We start from the raw sequence: 19,909 nt of genomic DNA on the forward strand, positions 1-19,909 counted from the left end.
CTGTATTGTTTGTAAGTAGTTGTAAGCCGGTCATTACTATAGAGAAAAACAAAGGCTTATTAAAGAAACAAATATAACAACCAAGAAAGAGCATTATGGAGAGACAAACAGCCTGCTAACAATGTGAAATGTCTGTCTGAAGTGTTGCACAACACAAAAGTAGTAGGTGTTTGTGAGACCTTTATTTTTATTAATGTGTCTTTGAGAACATTCAAAGGTGGCTGTCTTGAAATAAATTAACACCTATGCTGAACTTCAGAGACAGTGATACCGCCACTCCACTTTTCTTCATTTTTTGCAGCATAATGTGGTGCAGACTCAATGGGAATGTGAAGTGTGAGTGAGTGAACATGAACCTTGGAAATGGTGATTTTCTAGCTAAATGCAGAAGCTTGATTTGATTGCCTTAGCATAGGGGTCTAATAGCATCTTGTTACTGTCTTTCGATCTTAACTGCCTCTCAGGCTAGGCACTGAGTTAAAACTTAAGGATATTAAAAGCTTTAGAAGGAAAAGAAACAAATGGCATTTCAGAGTCTGGTGACAAAACAGCATACTAGTAGATAGAGTGATTTCTGGGGGTTCCAGCACAAAAACTTTTCATACATGAAACCTACCAATAGAGCTATAATTACCAGTGCTTTCAGAGCAATGGTAGAGTTGAAAACAAGGAATCCATAAAATACTTTCTACAGAAACAGTTCTGAATAAAAACACTATCAAGCTTCTTAGAAACAAAGTCCTGTAACCATAGTAAACACCAGAAAAGGTACTACTGCAAAATAATGAGTAGGTGCGCATTCACTTTTTTCCTCTACTTGGCAACAATATTGGAATACATCTTAACTGTGGCAGAAGCTGTGCTAGCAGGGTAAATGTGTGGGGAAAGAAAAGTATGTTATGGAGGGTAACTATGTGCTTTCCATCCCTAGCCGAAGCTGTAGACAAACCAGAGCAGAGTATCACCTAAGAGTAAACAGGTTGCCCAGAAACCCAGGAGTCCCCCGACTCTTGTAGTATAACTTCACAGAGTAATTATAGAAGTGGCAGGCAGCACTCAAAGAGTTGCAGGTCTGTTACTTTTCCCCATGCATCTCCTTGATTAAGACCATCTTTACTCTCCCCAGTGGCTTCCTCTAAGTATCTAACCATCCCATTTGTAGGGTAGATATAGAGAGCATTTTCATTCTGTATGCTCTCTCTGCTGTCCATTTGGTTCACTCCTTGCTTTAGGATAAGTCTCAGGTCCCCCAGACATCTCTACTGCATATGGCTTTTGGCTCCCTCTTTAAGGAAACTTGGACACTGAATAGAGAGTTGTTCCAAGTCCTGTTGCCTACAGCCTATATAACATTTGAGCTAGTTCATATCACTTGTTCAGAGACCAGAACTTGCTCCTTGAGTCCCAAAGGTAGTAAAGATTTATCCATAAATTCAAGATTGTTTCTAGCATGTCCTCTTGAAATCATTTGCTGGGAAATCAAAAGGAGGTTATAACTTGTGGTGGGTCTCTGCTTAGAGCAAACACTTGGCAAATTCTTCACAACAGATGCGTGGAGTAAGCTTATCGCATGAAAGCTCTTTGTTACTTCCATAAGTTGGTGGTGGTACTGCTGCTCAGTGTGCTTGATCCTCTCTCTCTCTGCCAATGCCCAGACTAGCAGGTGACACTTCTCCAGCCATTCTGAGAAGATCTGATGCTGCTGTTTATTCTTCTAACAGTCACCAAAATCACACCGTCAGAATACAAATGGTAAGAAGCATAGCATGCTTTTGTGGTCAGTTCCTGCATGCTGGAAAAGTGTCCATGGTTCGGCAAGGCAGAGGGGTACTTCTGTCTAAATTGACATGAATAATAGAAAAGAGGAAAGATGCAGAATTGTCTGAGAAGATTTCAATTGCTGGAATACTTCAGGGGAATTTAGGATGCTTGCAAAGTGAGTCTGGAATGGCTAGAGTACAGGATACGGTTGTGGGGAATGATAACATTAACCATGAAGAATTTGTCCTGTGTTGTTACTCAAATTACTCACTTGATTTTGCAAACTTATACTCACGTAGGTACATACCCAGTATTAGAGGATTGACTGGCTGGTTACATAATTACATATTCAAATACATGGCAAGCTCACAGACAAAAGGTACTTTAAAGAAGGTAAAAGCAAGTTGAGGCCTTGGCCCATTCCCACTGCAGAGACATTCTCACCAGTAAGAGAAACAGTGTATGCAAGTAAGGCTATGTGAAAGAAAAGGATACCAACACTATGGGTTAAAGCAGGTTTGAAATCTCCTGGCCTCAAACCAAGAAATATTAAAGAGAAATTAAGGAAGATTTCTGCTGAAGATGGTCCAGGTTGATACAAGTGAGTATCACGGGCATTGAGGGTCAAAGGAAAGTATGAATTATGCCAAAGAATAATAACAGACAGCTGGCAGGTAATACCCTGGGAACTGTGCAGTTTGCTGGGGGTTTTGTGTGTTCTATGTATGGTTAAGGATGAAGCTACATCCTGGAGAGAAGACAGCTCAAACAGAAACATGGTGGAAGAGCTGTTGTAATATCTTACTGTTAATCTAAAGATGGAAGTTCAAACCTCCTGGCAAATTTGCCCTGATACCTACTTTCCCTTAGTTCAGTCATGACTGGTTATCAGGTTGCTTGAACAGCAGGTAAAAGATGGATGGATGTGATCTAGTTTGCCTGACCAAACTATCTCAATTTCCTGCTGCTGAAATGTGCCTTCCTCATACCAGTTCAATAGCATTCAAAACTTCTGGCAGTCCTCTAACTGGACTGTTGAGTGGTGTCTATAAAGGTTTTACCAGAAATATGCTGTCATGTGCATGTGAGGTGTTCGATACTGCCAGAACAGTGGTAGGCTGGTGACAGCAAGTATTCAGATCAGTGGTTGCATCTGAGTTTGGTGTTGGGGCCTACGCCTCATCAGAACGATAATGCATTTATATGCAGGGATATCATAAAACTTCTCTGTCTTTGTATAATGATATATTAGAATGCTGATGAAGCCAGTTGTTCATAAACCATTTGCCAAAGGATAAGGTATTAAGTATGGAAGTACGGTAATCTAAACCCGTATAAGTTTAGTCACAGAGAATCAGAGAGCAGCTCAGGTTGGAAGGGACCTTGGGAGGTCTCTAGTGCAACCTCCTGCTCAAAGCAGGGACAACCTTCAACCCAGAGTGGTTTGCTCAACAAATGCTTTTGTTCTACAAGATCACAGTTTCCCTTGGATAATGGATAATGAAATGAAGGAAAGGGTGATGAGAGGTATTATGGGTATTTCCAGGTTTAAGACATGGGACCAGAACACAGGATTCTTGTCCCTGGCAGACTTTCTCTGTGATACTAGACAAAACTGGGTAAAAATACATAAAGAGGCTCTGGTTAGTATTGCATGGGCAACCTTTGTTCTGGCCTGCCTTGAATTTGTTGGTGATTCATTTTCCTGTCTGCATCGTTTTTCAGAGATATTTTTGCGTAGATGTTTATAGGTAACAATATAGCCTTTGTCTTACAGGATCCCAAAATGCTTCTCCAGTTATACACCTAACTGGCCAAAGCCTACTCCTGCTGAGGCCAACAGACATTTTGCCATTGGTTTCATTTGGGCCAGGATTTGGCTGTGTAGAAATGGAATACAAGCAGTTCTGTATGTCCGTATGGCCTTTAATAAATTCTGGTTTCCCACTCCAGCAATAAATCCGCCAGCAGAAGAGTAGTACAAAATTTGGTGTCACTTACTGAACAACTAAATGTTTCAATATAAACTTTGTAAGGAATCAGTAGGCCATAATGACAGTTGCTCTAAAAGTATCAATAGCATAATTTAGAACCAGCAGTGGATGATGCACTGTTGTGTGTGCATGTGGATGCATGTGCAGAATCTCTGTATATTCAGCAAATTATATATGTATTTTTAAATCACTTAATAAAAGATCAGCTCTAGTTAGTTGCATAATCTAAAAGGCTGGAACATTTTTGCTGTCCTACGTCTGCAAAAGTTTTTCATTTAGGAACACACACGTTTCTTGTCAATGTTATTTCCACAATCACTTAGTTAGAGCAGAGCATATTGTTCTCTGACTTTCTTGTTAAAATGTTTCACTTAATTAAACTTTTACAACCAGTTCTGCTCTATGTCTGATACTTGCTGTAAATTATAAAGAAAAGCCCCTCTGGCATTTATGAGAATTCAGATAATGAAGACTATAGGAAAAAAAAAAGTGACAGTGTCACTGAGCCCCAGATAGTTGTGGATTCCCTGTTATCTCCCACACAATTCAATTTAATAAAATATAGTATTTCTTATTATATAAACTAGACTGAAAAAGAGACCAAAATAGAACTAATAATATTTCAAATTATTATATTGAAAATGTTTTGTAAGTGGAGTGGATTGCAGCATAATTCTAATAATTGTGATTTTGTCTGCATTTCTGTAACATATTAAATGGACAATAAGGCTAAAATTTGCTAGACCCTGAAAGAAAAAAACTCCAACAAACAAACAACAGGACAAGTCATGGAAATTAAAGTTACACCTGGTTGTATGTGCGTGTGGGACATGCCTACGCACACATCCAAACATACACAACCACTTCCTGTGTCAAAATGTGGTCAGAGTTTCAAAGAGGTGCTTGAGATGACCTCTCTGGTGTGGGGATTTAACAACTGCTAAGTTTCAGCAAGATTTAATTTTTGAGAGCAATATTCTGCTTCCAGGCCCTCCCAAAACCAACTGTGCGATGACTGCAAGATGGCTGTCATGTCAATTACAGGATTGAGAGCTTTAACCCAATTGGCGGCAACGCTGCTATGAGACTTGGAAATCTCCTTTAACCTCTAACCACAGTTTAGCGTGCAAACTATTGTGTTTGCTCTTGGGAAGCTTCACTCTTGCCAAAGAGAGCCAGTATTTATGCTATTTGGCATATTTATTATTCAGTTAACCCATTCCTTGTAAGTAATTCCTTTTTTAGAATTTATAATCCTCCCAAGATCTATGGGTGATAGACAGAAATAAATAGCCATGAGGGGGAAAACAAAAGAAAATAAACTTTAAATCTCTATTGTCCCATAACTGTTAGAATTTCTTCTATTGTCCTTTGTTTCATAAGGCTATTTGTCATGATGAAGGGAAGCAAGAATCCGACAGTGTCTGAGAAATCTGGTTGTGCTTAAACATTTGTGAAATTCAGGGAAACGAGTTGTGCAATCTGACATCGAATAAAGATCAGATGACCCATAGGTTTCAGTTCCCTTGTGAATGAAGGTGAAAGGGTTCTGCAGCCGACATCTTTACTTACTGGGATACTCAGCAGGACATGTAGACAGGGACTTTTATACCTCTGGATCTCCTGGGCAGGGTGAAATATGCAGATTAGTTCTGTTCAGAATGAAAACTCCTTATTTTACAGTTCACAGGGGACTATTGCATCTCTTTATCTGAGAATTACTGCTGTATTTTTGATGGCTGAAAGCTCTGAAGAGAAAACGGATTTACCTTTCTAAGAGAGGCCCACTCTGCTGACAGCTAGATAGGTGCGTGTATGCTACTAGGCTTGTAGGATTCTGATTTTGGGGTTAATATGTAGCTCATGTGATAAAAATCATTACTGGCAGACTTCCTCTGGTAATAATATTATCTGGCAATAGGGATATTGAAGTCTTCTAGCTCAACTTGCTCTGAGCTCTGGCTGGATTGGTGTGGACCAGCTGTGGAGATGGGAGCGTTATTGCTGCATAAACTCTCCTGTTTCCAGGACCTGAGCTAGCATCTTTGCGTGGTGCTGCTCTGTGCTGTAAATATGCATCTGCTGACATAAAACTTATCTGGGTATTTGTAAACTGCTCCTCCACTGCTTCATGTATGTAACCGGTCATACCATGGGACGAAACCAGACTCTCTGTTTTCCCATTAATAATCAACCATATTACAGAGTGAACTGATTGTATCAAAACAGACATGTACACAAAATTTCTAGTGTTGTTTGTTAAAGAGTTTATTCTCAAAGAGGCAACATTATTTCAGCCTGAGCATGTCTTTCTCAAGGACTACTATATATAGTATTCCAACAGCTGAAAATAAACCATGACAGGACCACATATTTTCCACTCAAAAGTAGCCGTATTTTCTGAGTGAATTCTTCAACATTGTTTAAATTCATCTTTAAATCGAGAATTCATTTAAACGAGGTCTAGGCTTCAGCCTAGGAGACTGAGGGGAAAACTTTTTGACTCCCATCATATACAGTGACCTCAGTGAAACTTTGACAGTTAACTAAACTTGTGATAAAAGTTAGACAATTTAATGTGAAACCAGAAATATCATGGGGAAACAGGTAAGAAAACCCTGTATTTCTGAATCATAAATTAGCCAGTAGAAAGAAAACCCATCTAAAATTCTTGGCGTAGTTTTCTGAAACATGCATAAACTTATTTTTGTTGACAGAACATTGGTATTATTATCTGCAGTTTTCCAGCAGTCAGATTTCTATATATGTTTATATGTTTATATTTCTATCTTATTTTTCACTTTTTGGATGTTATTTCCACAATTCATGATTTTTTTTCTTCGTATTTTTGTACATGCTCTTTTCCTCCTTTTTTTTTTTTTTTTTTTTTTTTTTTTAACTCCCAAACTTATCTATGAAGATATTTCTATGCTGGGAAATAGATGTGTTTCCAAGTTGTTCTTCCACTGGCTTATGAATATGACCTTTATGTTAAAACCTGTTTATTCTATGTATTCCGTAGCTTTTGTGACTATTTACAATATGTATTGCACATTATTGGCTTGATCCAACGTACAGTGAAATCAAAGCAAAGACTTCCCATTGACCTTGACAATTGTTGGATTAAGCCCTATGGTCCAAGTAAAAGTAGCTGTAATGAATGACACAAAAGTGTAATAAAGAACTCATTTATTGGCTTATTAAGCTTATTAAAATAACCTAGTGTAGATTACTCAGTTTTCATTTACAAATTCAGATTCAACAGTATCTACCTGAAGCTCCAGTATGCTGATTGCTGTTATTTTTAAATACATTGTCGTAACAAACTTACTACTTCTCCTCCTCTGCATGTCCATTCAGGTCTTCATGCGCTGCTGTATATTTTCCATAATCTGCTGAAGACTCAGTTGCTCAGTGGCAAGTTGTTCGTCAATGAATCTTTGCATTTCTTCCCATTTCCTGGAGCCTTGCTCAATGCCTTGCTGAATCAGTGCGCGTGTTAGTTCCACTTTTTTTCTGAGTGCCTCTCTGCTTTTTTGTGGCATTTGGTAAATGGACTGCCAGTCAAATGGCTTGGGCACATCTATTCTAAGCTCTCCTTGACGAACAGCTATATATGGCTTTATGCTCTCAGCTGTTACTTGCTCAAACCAACGAAGAAGCTCTGAGATATATTGCAGGAATGCAGAGTAATTTTCTATAGTTAGATCAATTAACCTTTTGGCCTCACTGATCAGTTTTTCTTGGGAATGACTAAGCTGCCCATAGATCTCCTGGAGTTTTTCTTTGACTTGCTTGTTATGTTCATCGATTTTCCTCTTAGCAGCTGCAGACCAATATCGAATTTTTTCCTGAGCAGCAGATGAGAGCTCTATGACCTTCTGTTTTCCTTTTTCTTCAACATCAGTTATAAGGTCATAATATTCCTGGCTGTAGTTTTCCACCAATTCTCTTACTTGGTCTGTCAGGCGTGTAACCGAGTCAGCAAGATCTCCAACGTACTTGTTGTGCCAATCCACTAGTGTATCTACTAGATTCTTCAGCCATCCTAGTACCTTGTCTTCCACCTCATAGTATTTCACTGACCATCCAAGTGTAGTTGGATCAAAATATTCCTCCCGCAATGCCTTTACATAGAGGAGCAGCTGGCGCAGCTTTTCTGAAAGATCCTGGAATGTCTTTTGGCTAAAATCTTTAAACTGAGAAATGTATTTTTTAACATCTTCTGCCAAGGATCTCAGCTTCTGTGCATAATCTGAAGCCATTGCATCTTTGTACAGCTGTTGTGTTTGGACTTTGATGTCTTCAAAATTTTTGGATTGCAAGCTTCTAACCTTTTCTTCTACCTTCTGAAAAACTTGTTGCACTACTTGTTTCAGTTGCTTAAGTCTTCCTGCAAAGTCAGCTTCCTGGAGAGTAGCAAATGTCTGCCTGATTTTTTTCTGCAAATGTTTCAGCATTTCTTTAATTTGATCAAGTACGTTACGACCTCTAAGAATTGTTTCAGAAGCAGGAACTCTGACTTCCAGCTCATTGATAGCTGCAATCAAGGCATCAAAGTACTCCTGAAGTTTTGAAAGGCATAAATCAGCATTTTTAGCTACCTCCTCTGTAGTCATAAGGTATATTTCTTCACCAGTGTACTTTTCAGACAGCCCAGGGACCTGGAATTTTGTGGTCTTCAGGAATTCAATGGCTGAGTCAATCAGGTGTTTTATTCTCTTGTGATACTCCTCTATAATGTCAACTGTAGCATCCAAAAGCTTTGCTTTTATTCTTTGATAATCAAACTGTTCAGCTTGATCTGCTGCTTTTTGATATAGCTGTTTACCTTTGACCTTCATCTCCTGATATTTGCCAGAGGCCTCATTGGCAGCTGTGCGAAGCCGAGCATCTATTTGATCTATTTGTTTTACAGCAAATGTGTATGCTTTGTCAGCATTATTCTGCATGATATTCTTCATCTTTAAGGTGGCAGCACTAATTTCCAGTCCCATATGCTCCTTATGATACCGATTAACATACCTATAGACTGCATTTGTCATTTTAGGTACTTTTTCTTTTAGACCCAACAGCAAGTCTTTGGCAGCATCCTCTTTCCAGCTGAATTTCATTTGAATCAGGTCAGGTTTCTTAAGGGATATCTCACTTTTTAATATGTCAATGTCCTTCTGAGGAGCAGACTGAAAATATAGAACAGGATAAAAAGAATGTAACTTGTATATAAAACAAATGCAATATTATTTATGAGCATATTTCAACATTTTCATTTTGCATGTTTAATTTTACTGTATATTAGGACAAATATACTACAAGTTTTTGAGTATTGTGTGTTTGCTCTCATCTTGAAAGGTTGTTTTGGAAAAAAATTATATCATATTGAGCTACTTTGTGCTTCTTCAAACAGCAGGATCAGAACATAACTGGATCTGATCTTTCAAAAAAATAGACTGCAAATAAGATTTTTCCTTCCTTTGTGTTAAACGTATGTTGTGTCTCATAAGGTATGTGAATTACTTAGGAAAATCAGCCTTCTGCTCATTCTTTAAAGTTAATTCAAAAAGCATTTTATTCATGTGAAAATATTAGAGGATTTAATTTTGTAATAATTTAAATCAACGAGACAATTTAGAGAGTTAATCAGAGTAATTAAAGATCCTTGAATGAGAATCTATTTACACAAACAAATTTTCCAGTTTTCAGTAATAAGTAGCGAACGATGAGTTGCTTGTGATTCCTAAATTAGTATATAATTTTGGAAGGTAAGATTTTCAGTTTGAAATTGTAGTATGCCAACAATAATATCATGCTTTGTAAGCAAATCTAGTAAGGTTTTTAATTCTCATAATATATTGTGATATATTAATGGATTAAAAAAGACACCTTACAGATGGTCTGACCTCTTCCAGTGTCCTGATTCCTATAATGGCTACTTTTGTAGTAATTATATGTTGCCTGATGGGTATACATTAAACTTGATGGGCTTATCTAAAACTGCCTTTGTACTCACTTCACTTTCACTTTTTCTTAATCATAGGAGAGGGCAAAATTAACTATGTGGAGGAGCTGAAACAGCCTCTTCATACAGGTGCTACTTTTAGTATTGGAAAGGCCAGTGTAGGAAACACAAACTTTAATTACTCGTAACATACTTTGTCTTTGGACAAAGGGTGGTTAATTTATGCTTAACATAAACATATACGAACTTTAAAAGGCAACTTTTCCTCTGGCCACACCCAACCTTTTTGCTTTTTATTGATAATATCAAACTTACCCGAATTCGGTAGTAAACTTTCGCCATCAGAATGTCAGAGTCCATTTCAATGACATAGCCCAAAGTCCCAGCAGACGGTGAAGATACTGAGCCGGAGATGCTTCTGTCAGTCTCTTGATAACGCATATGTATGTCTGTAAAAGTTGGGCTGATGATGTCTAGTGATGCAGTGTTGTCCAAGACTCTATAACAACAGTGAATACACAGCTATGAAGGAACGCACAAAGCACAATCCCAATGCAGTATGTCTAAATACAATTATAATTGTATTTATAAATACAAATAATACCTATTATTTTATATATACATGTAATTATGTAGACAATGCCTTTGTCATCAAAAGAAAATGCAGGGTTTTACTATCCACATTTCTTAGGATTTAGGTTAACACATTCAAAAGTTCACGACACTCCAATTTTCCTCTTTTAGATAAAGCTATATTGAGATCTGTTGAGAATTTTCATTAAATCAGAGCAGCAAAACAAAACCTGTACCACTGTCAGCTTTCTACAGACCTCTACAAGCTGACTGCATTTTTTTCCACCAACACAATTAGAGGCAGTATTTCTGTCTGTATTTGTACTTGCCTTCACAGACTCTGTCCATTGGATATATCAACACATTTTCAGATCAAAATAGGCAGTTAGAAGTCCAACTCTGTCACCCCTAGTACCGGTACTTGTGAACAAAATTTACTCTTTAATGGCTTGTGGTGAAAGAGTGATCCAGTGAAAAAAAAACCCAAACCTATGTTGATGGTCAGATCTAGAAGTGCTTTGATTATCAACTACTGTGTTTTATCTCAGCAGTTTTCTGAAAAGGGGCTGCTGAGAAAAGCTATTCTAGAAATGCTGAAAGGGAACAACTTTCCATCTGTCTCGAGAGGTAAAAAGGCACAGCCGACAATGACAGGGTAGCTACACAGGTTCTTACTAATTACAGCAAGACACTCTGGGGCACCAGAGGTCAAAGCAGCAATACATCATTGGCAATTCTGTCTATTATAAATCATATTTTTAGAGCAAATCTTTACCTAATTCCCGAAAAAGTAAGATCTTCCTTGTAGTTTGCACTCATGTCACGATGTGAAAAGCTGCCGGTTGTCTTCACAACAAACATGCCTTCTTCATATTTGTAGTTTGAAACAACTGTGAAAAAGATTTCAAATGCATGTATTTCCAGAACCTACCAGCAAATGATAATGTCCCAAATAAAAGGATATGAAAATATTTGTTCAACTGGAGTATTTTAAAATTAATTTTTTTTGGTAGGTTTAGAACAACATGGATATAAGTTTTTGCATTAATGCAGATCATAAATGGAGATTCTAATTTCTTGAGAGATTAGCATTTTATCCTGATGTATATTTTTAGTATTATGATACAGTCTAGAACTCAATGCTATATGGTACTCCAGAGTTTTCTGAGTTGAAATAATTTTTGAAATCAAATATGCTTAGTTCGTAAAGAAGAATATAGGTATTTCTTTATCTGAACTGAATCAGATAAAGAAGTAGCCTGTCTTCTTCTTCTTACATGTATTACTGTAAATAACGGGGGAATGTTACGTTGTTCACAATTTAAAGTAAGAAACTGCTACACAGAAAAGAGCTCTTTTTCCATTTTTTTCACAGCATGTCATTAATTATAAATATATAGTCATTAGCCTTTAGGATGACTGACTGGGACTCTGATAATAATTTATGAAAAAATGCTGCTGATGATAAAATTACAACCTAATGTCAATGCTCAATAGACAGCAACACCTTCATATGCAAAGCCCTGGGGAAAAAAACCCTGAAAAAAATGGTATACAGTATTTCCCTCAAAATTGTGGCATATAGAATTTTAATGCCTTACCATTCAAGTCGTATTCCAGGAATTGCAATGTTGAGCTGCAGGTAGAGTCAATGGACTGTTCAAAAGAGTCTTTTTTGTTGGTTAAGTCTGTTCTCCAGGTGACATTGTACAAAGGCGAAGCAACTTTGAAAGATCCAGTCAGGGCACCAAATGATGGGATGTAAATTCCAGCAGGCAAGGACATTTTGAGAGGAGGGATCTCAATTTTCTGTTCAGGAATTGTAATTGTAGGCAGATCAAAATCTGCAATCTTATTAGCTACTTCATCCAAATCTACATGGAAAGTGCCAAGAGAAATAGTCTTTGGAAGAGTGAATTGAGACACAGTTATTTGGTATTCAGGTATTGTCACCTCAAAATACGGTATTTTATATTCTTCTAACGTAATATAATTGGCTCCTACATTCACTTTGGGAAATCTTAGTTTTGGCAGTGTGGGTAAATTGACATCAAATGGCATTGTGTTTAGTGTCTGTGGAATTTTTATGTTGCGCAAATCAATGGTGTATGCTGGAACCTGGAGAGTGGTGAAAGGAACTCTGAACTCTGGAGTGCTGAGAACAGGGCTTGGAGCCTTTAGGTGTAACTCAGGAATACTGAAAGAGAAGCCATCAGTCAGCTTATTTACAGGTATGGGGAAAAAGTAACCATCGTCACTCTTTGTGTACACAAAGGATGCTGAACCATTTAAGTACTGTTTTGTGTCAGCGCTGGTAGTGACATCCAACTTCAAGATATCCCATAAGCTCTTCTCAGAAATGGGACACTTTATGTTTTTGAGGAAGTCTATGTATCCTTCCAGAGATCCAGAAATATCAAACTTTGCCTTTGATTTTTCATTTGACAACTGCATATCATGACTGAGAGATAATGACTGAATTTGACCTTCACCCTTCCAGCCAACTTTCTGGTTTGCAGTACTGATCTTCACTACAACAACTTGATTAACTGAGGCTGTATCCAGGAGGGAATTTGGCTGAGTGGCTTGAATCTGAAGATCTGCTGATACACCCCAAGGAGCCAGCTCCAAGGTTGCTTTGCATCTCTGAGCCCCTGTTGTTGTGAAAAGAGGTGTATACCGTGCATAGTTTTTCCCATTGTGCTCCCAGACTGCATAAACACGACGGGTAGATGCTTCGACTGCAAGTATTTCTTTCAATTCACTGTTCCAGAGTCCATCTGCTTTGGAGTGGGCCTCAAGCTTGAGAGATGACCGAGCTCCATTAGCATTCAGATAGGTGTTTGCCTCATGGTCTAGACTTCCAGAGAATGCATTTCCAGTGTAAAATACTCCATCAATATCCCCATTTGTAGAAGTTTCTACTGATATGTAAGATGTAAGGCTTTCTAAAGCAAGTTTGTGAGCAATTCCTCCCTTAGCACTGGTGCCATATTTAGGAGTATTAAAATCATATGTTAATTGTAGCAATGAGGAAAGAGTGGGTTTAGACTTAGTATTTCCAGAAAGTTCTTGGCTGAAATTCATTTTTAAAACTGGTGTGTCAATTTCTACATTTGTTGCCACTGAAGCTTCCATGTTCCTCTTTGTGAGGCTGATTGTGCTGTCATGATTTCCTCCTAGAAATTTGTTATTACTCAGGGACAATGCTGTGGCCAGCTTCAACCCCCTTTTTCTCGTCAAACTTGTTGAGCCGTCCAGCTTAAATTGCAGTGCATCAATGACAGAAGAAGATGAGACACTGAGTTGCCCAGCAATATCTGACTGATTGAACAGGCCAGCATTTGCAGTTAAAGTGATCACACTGGATTTAAATGAGAAGTCATAAGTAATGTTCCCCATGGCAGGAATTAAGATGTGGTTAGATGGGCTGTTGATTCTGAATCTAGGAAGCTTTAGAGTGCGTAGATCCTGTGGGACATGAAGGACCGGAAGCTCTAGAGAAGGCAAGACTAGTGTGTAAGATGGTACTGAAAAGCCAATAAATGGCACGGTGAATCCTGTTGTGCTTACTTCTTTTGGGAGCATGTAACCAAAGGCTGGCATCTCAGCAGTAAAAGGAGAAACCTCAATGTTCACAATTGGAATGGTGTATCCTGGAATCCTGAATGTCCTTGGTAGTTTGTTCAGTGATGTCTGTATTTTGTATTTGTCAAATTTTGTTTTGGCTTCATTATATGACTTGGTGAGAAAATCTAAAGCGGCGTTTCTTCCTTTCTCAAAATGTTTGTTGAAAGAAATGATGTATTTATTAAGTGCTTCATGCACTGTTGCTAAAGGAAGTGGGATTACATGCATGTCTTTGTTTTTCTCATACTGAGCATTCAAATTTAAATCAAAGGATTGTCTTGTTGTCTTCAATAAATCCTTCAGGCCTACCTGTTCCCACAATGAATAATCTTTCAGCTGAGGAGTTTTGATTCCAGTGTAGGGAACCTGAAGCTGAGGAATGGTTAGAGGAATATTTAGGAAGTCCAGGTTGGCATCTCCATTCATTTCAACATGAGCCTCGATTCTGTCATCATTGTTTCCAGCAGACATATTATGGGAATATCTGTACTGATTGAACCTGCCAGTAGCTTGCCAGCTGACCTGCTGAACAGAGGAACTGAGTGCAAAACCATAGTTATTCAGGAAGTCAATTTTGCCAGTCAGTTTCATTGGGAAGCTGATTTTCACATTTCCATCATTGTTTGTTAACAGACGAATTTCAAAAGGCTGTGCCAAGAAGGAAACCTCATTATTTACAGTTCCAGTAATCCGTCCGTTGAGCCGAGCATTGTGAGAGCCTGTTAATTCTACTTTCATTCCTCCAAGCTGTCCTGTGCCTTTTACATTCAGAACACTACGTCCCACACGCTGTGACTCAATTTCAGACTGAATCTGAAGTGTCACATAATTTAGGAAACCACATTCATATCTCATAGCTTGGTTGACTTTCAGGTACTTATCATTTATTCTGTTGTTGGCAGAAAATGTAATAATGGGGCCCTCAACCCGGAAAGTGACATGTGAATCATGAGTGCCTTCATCGGAGAGATTAGGAGTAGCCCATTTCCAGTTCCCTTTACCAGTGGAGGTAAATGATATGTGTCCTGCTTCTACCTCTGTTGTCATATTATTGACCACATTAGCCTGGCTGGAGAAATCAGCTTGTGGAATATTCAGTTTGTGGGAATATACTGTTCCACTCCGCATCCAAATCTTTCTTTGCAGCTTGACCATTAAATTATTCTGTAGTTCTATTGAATTTTTTGTTGTATAGAAGTTTGCTCTAGTTTCAGCTTCACCTTCTATTGAAGTCCCTAAAAATATGACTTCATTGGTGTGATCAACTTTAAGGAACCTGTGGTTGACCTTCATGGAATTTTTAAGGTTCAGCTGCTTCATCTCAGGGGCCAAGAGACGTGAATCTGCAATAACACTAAAAACTAGGAAGTCTAATTTGGAAGTTGTTTGAGCTGAAAGGGAGGTCACAAATTCCGGACTGTTTGCAGATGTTGTAGTATTATGAACCTCAGCTTGTGTAGACAGTGTAAAGAATGGAGAGGTGACTCTGAAAGCTCCAGACAATTTGCCAAATGTAGGGACAGTCACAGTATGCGGGATACGTGGAAGCTGGAACTCTGGTATCTTCATGTCAGGAATCTGGAGCTCATTTAGATTTAGCTTTGGAACCAATAATTCTGGTATTTGAAATTGAGGCATTTGTATTTCTGGGAAAGAAATGTCAGAAAAAGGCATATCTCTCATCTTCAGATCTTTAAAATACAAATCAAATGCTGGCAATTGAAATTCACCAGACTTGAGTTTGTCTATTGTTCTCACAATCTGAAGTTTAATCTCATTCAAGTCAATTGTATAGGAAGGAACTTTAAAGGTATTTAGAACTGTAAATTCTGGGGTAGAAAATTTCATTGGGATTTTCATGTCCTTTAGTCTCTTAATATTTATCTCATAGGAGGGGACATGCAAATCAGTCAGTGGAACAATGAAGTCTGGTGTTCGAAATGTTGCTTCCCGGAGACTTCGGAGACTGACCTCAAAGGCAGGTATAGTGACGATTACAATTCTGATTTCGGGGACTTGAAATCCTGTTTCAACAAACTGGTTTAAATTTTCAGCCCACTTTTTTAGATCATACTCTTCAGCCAGAGCAACAATTTTCTTAAAAGCTATGTTCCACTGGTCAGAAATGTATATGACAACAGAATTGTAGAATTGGCTTATCCTCTGAAGATACCACTGGAATTCCTGGGAAACATCCATTTCAGAAATCCTCTCTCGCAGGTCTTCCAGATGTTCATTTACCTTGGCCTTCAGATTAGCAAATGTTGTTGAGTTTATGAGCTCCTTGAACCAGTTAATTATTGCAGCAAGCTTAGTGTCCCTTAGTTGTTCCATGTATTTTGAAATCACAGCTCTGAAATCTCTCATATACTGTTTCAGTGCTTCTGCTTTCTGTGGAAGTTCTAGATTTCTGAGTTCCTCATTTATTTTCTGGGTCACTTCTCGGATTTTGTTATTTGTGTCATCAACAAACTGGTTATAGTCAAAAGACTTGAGCTTTTTAATAACCACATCAAGGAACTTGTTGACTTCCTTTATCATCACTTCATAATCAAAGGTTTGCACTTTCTTGACAGCATCATCAATAAAGGCAACAACTTTATCAAAGCATGACTTCACATCAATATTTTTCAGGTAGATGGTCAGTTTCTGGACAGTTTCTTTTATTCTGTACTGGTTAAGCAGTTCTATCATTCTATCCATTAAAAAATATACCTGTTTATCAATTTCATATTTTACAATCAGTTTGTGCATATGACCTCGGAAAGCACTGATCTTCTCAGACACTTCATACTCCTCCATCCAAAGTAGAATAAAGTCTTTGATTTGTTCAAAAACTTCATTAATTTTTTCAATTGGTAATGAAAGCTTCAATTTTTCTAAAATTTCTTTAGCATCAAACATTTTAATCTGCTGTTTCAAATTTTCTGCTATCTGTTGGACATCAATATTCTGAATCTGAATCTTGAGTTGTTCTAGGTTTTCATGTATCCTAGCTGTAATCCTGTACTCATCATCTACATTTTTAATCCAAGCCAAAGTGCTGCTTCCAATTTCACTAGGTTTATACTGCTGAAAAAAAAATTGCAATTTCTGAATAGTGTCAACTACAGTCATTCTTATCTTATACTTGTTATCTAGAGCTGTCATTGTTTCAATTATCTGGTCAAGAAGCTGTGCAATAAGTACTTTGATATCATACTGCTCATAATGATCTTTGATGTATTGCTCAATTTGTGTCAGATAGACCTGCAGCTGAGATAGTATTTCTTGAAGATTGTCCATGGCTTTTTCCAGCATAATTTGGAGATCATCAGATGTAACTCTGTAGTCCTTTGTGAAAGCAACCAAATTATTTTTCATGCTGCTAACTCTGCCTTTCATATCTAATTTGTTCATGTAATCATTAATCTGCTGTGGGAGTTTATCCAAAGTTGCCTTGTATTTTTTCATATGTTGTTCTATGTTAATGTTCTTCAGGTAACTTTGTATGGCCTGCAGCGTGGATAGAATGGTGCCTCTGATCTGTTCAAAGTAAACTGGCAAATGTTCCAAGAATGGTAGGTTAATAACATGCATATCTTTATTTTTGTCATACTTCACAGAGCCAGAGATGCTGAATTCTTGAGGCTCTGACACACTGCCCCTGAGGCCCAATACATCAATTAAATTAACTTCTTCAGATGTGAACGGTAGTGTGACTGATGTATCTATTACAGAGAGATCTGCTAAAGCTCTTCCACTAAGTTCCACACCAGTCTTTTCTGCGTCGTTGTAAGCGCTGAGATCTTGTGAATATATGTTATCGTTCAGCTGACTTTTCAATTTCCAAGCACTTGACTGCTCTGATGGAGTAAAAAGCATATGAACTTTGTTATCAAGCAGAGTAGTGTGTCTTCTTCTAGACTTCAGGCTATGACTTGTAGATCCTCTGTAATCATGGGACAAAGTGAAAGCAAGAGGCTCTGCTTTAAACAGGAATTTGCTGTAAAGGTCTCCTGTGTGTTCACCCATAGCAATCAGCTTTCCGTTACCATTGGTATGTATGTCAGCAGTGATAGCAAATGGAGCCATAGTGGAACGCACAGCATTGCTGAAATGGAGAGATTTGGAATCACAGTTTGTGTTCATAGTAACTGAGGAAGCAAGTCCTGCCACGTTCAGATTGACTCTGTGACTCAATGCCGTGCCTTGAACATTTGCAACTGTATCTGTTTTAAAGTTTGCAGCTAGATCAGCATATGCAATGGTGTAGGTATGCCTTATTTCATCTGCTCCATAGGCTCCTCTGACGTTGCCACCCAAGTTCAGCTTCAGAGGCTCGAGAAGCAGTTCTGCTTTGTTGGAAACTTCTGTTTTAGTGTATTTAATATTATTGCTCAGTTTAGCTGTAAGTGAGCTAGGCTGCAGTTGTAGGTCAAAAACGTGCTTGTGGAACTTGTCGAAGCTGAAGCTGTTGTCTAACTTCGAAGCAAATGTTAAGGATAAACCAGGAATATTCAAGTCATTTGTGTACTCCAACTTAATCTCTTTGAACGATCCTTGCAAATTATTGGAAAACTTGAGTCCTTCTCTGTTAACTCTGAAGTTTAAAACATGTTTGTTGTCCATACCCAGAACTGTACTCTGATACTCACTTCCCAGCGTCACTTCTGTCAGGCTCACTCTTCCACCTAGATTGAATTTGGCGTTGTTTTTACCGTAGCGCCCAGAAGAGGATAGTGACATGGAGCCTCCAGCAGTATCAAGTTTGGCATTCATTTCGCTCTGCATTGTCAATGGACTAAACTGCACATTTGTGGTTGCGCTGCTGGCCAGACCGTACTGATTTACATTGAGTGATGACTTATGTGCAGCTCGATTCCTTTGATCAGTCATAGAGATATCAGTGTTGAAAACAAGATCCTGGGAATTGAGAGAACCTGCAAACAAGGCATAATACTGGCTTTGCTTGTAAGTGGCTTGGTACTCAGATCGAAGTGCTGCCATCTTCTTTGACAAAATTAATTCAAGCTTATTGACACCTGCAATATGTCGATACCTCCCATTTGTTTCAGATGTCATTTTCAGCTGGCTGTTTTCATACTTCAGTGAGGCTGTGTTCTTCAACAGGCCACTTTGTACATCAGAAACTGAAGCAATAGAAAACAAATCATCACTGTATCTGCCAGATATCTGGTTGGTAGCCTGAAGGTAAGAAGAATCCAACTTCAGATTTGATTTTCCTTCTAAAACTCTTCTCTTTTCATTGTACGAGCTTGACAGAGTGTAAATGCTTCTGGCAAAGACAGAAGCCACTTCCAGCTGCCCTTCCATCTTGACATTATTGATATTCACGTTATTCGTCTTTTCAGAAACAATATCACCGGAAAATGAAAGCTGAGGACCCAGAGTACTGGATGCCGTAAGTGATATGGTGTAGTTTGCAACTGGACTAGGTTCATAACTCTTTGTCCTGGCCAACTTAAAAACTGATGTTAACAGTCTGTGCTTCAGGTGATTTTCATATGCATAGGTGAATCCATTTCTATTATATGACGCTTCTCCAGAGCCTGAAATAGGAAAAAGGAGAGAAAAGATAATGGTGTAATTCATACCTTTTTGTCTTTAAGACTTTGTCTGATGCCACTATGCTTTTATGTTACTGTTTGAATTGTAATTACTGTTATTATATCATTTTGCTTTAAAGGCCAAAATGTTTTGATAAATTCTGAATATTTCTGTTAAAAATGTTATTATTTTGATATTTGAGGCTAAATGAATAAATTAAACCTCCGCACTACTCTACTAAATATAGTTATGTGAAACAACACGAAGTTATGTCATTATTTAAACTTAATTTAAGAACATGGGCTCTCAAGAATAACCCATATCTATTATTCCTGTTTTTTAATGTTTTCTTTATCATGCTTCGCTTATGGTGGTGAATTTAGAAAACACTGAAGTTAGCTTGTTGTTTTGCAAACTGAGAACTCAAAAGGGTAATTTTAGA

General features: G+C 38.0%; 1 protein-coding gene across 1 annotated transcript in view; it reads right to left on the minus strand.

The window, feature by feature from the left end:
• Positions 1–7,111: 7,111 nt before the first annotated feature.
• APOB (apolipoprotein B) overlaps positions 7,112–19,909 on the minus strand; it is a 36,387-nt gene continuing 23,589 nt past the window's right edge. The window contains exons 26-29 of the mRNA XM_009957543.2: positions 11,889–19,469; positions 11,063–11,177; positions 10,030–10,213; positions 7,112–8,938 (exon numbers count right to left, since the gene is read on the minus strand). Of these exons, the coding sequence (XP_009955845.2) occupies positions 7,112–8,938; positions 10,030–10,213; positions 11,063–11,177; positions 11,889–19,469 (9,707 nt within the window). The remainder of the gene's footprint in view (positions 8,939–10,029; positions 10,214–11,062; positions 11,178–11,888; positions 19,470–19,909) is intronic.

This window comes from Leptosomus discolor, chromosome 2 (assembly GCF_034619465.1).
Source record: "Leptosomus discolor isolate bLepDis1 chromosome 2, bLepDis1.hap2, whole genome shotgun sequence".
Taxonomy (NCBI): domain Eukaryota; kingdom Metazoa; phylum Chordata; class Aves; order Leptosomiformes; family Leptosomidae; genus Leptosomus; species Leptosomus discolor.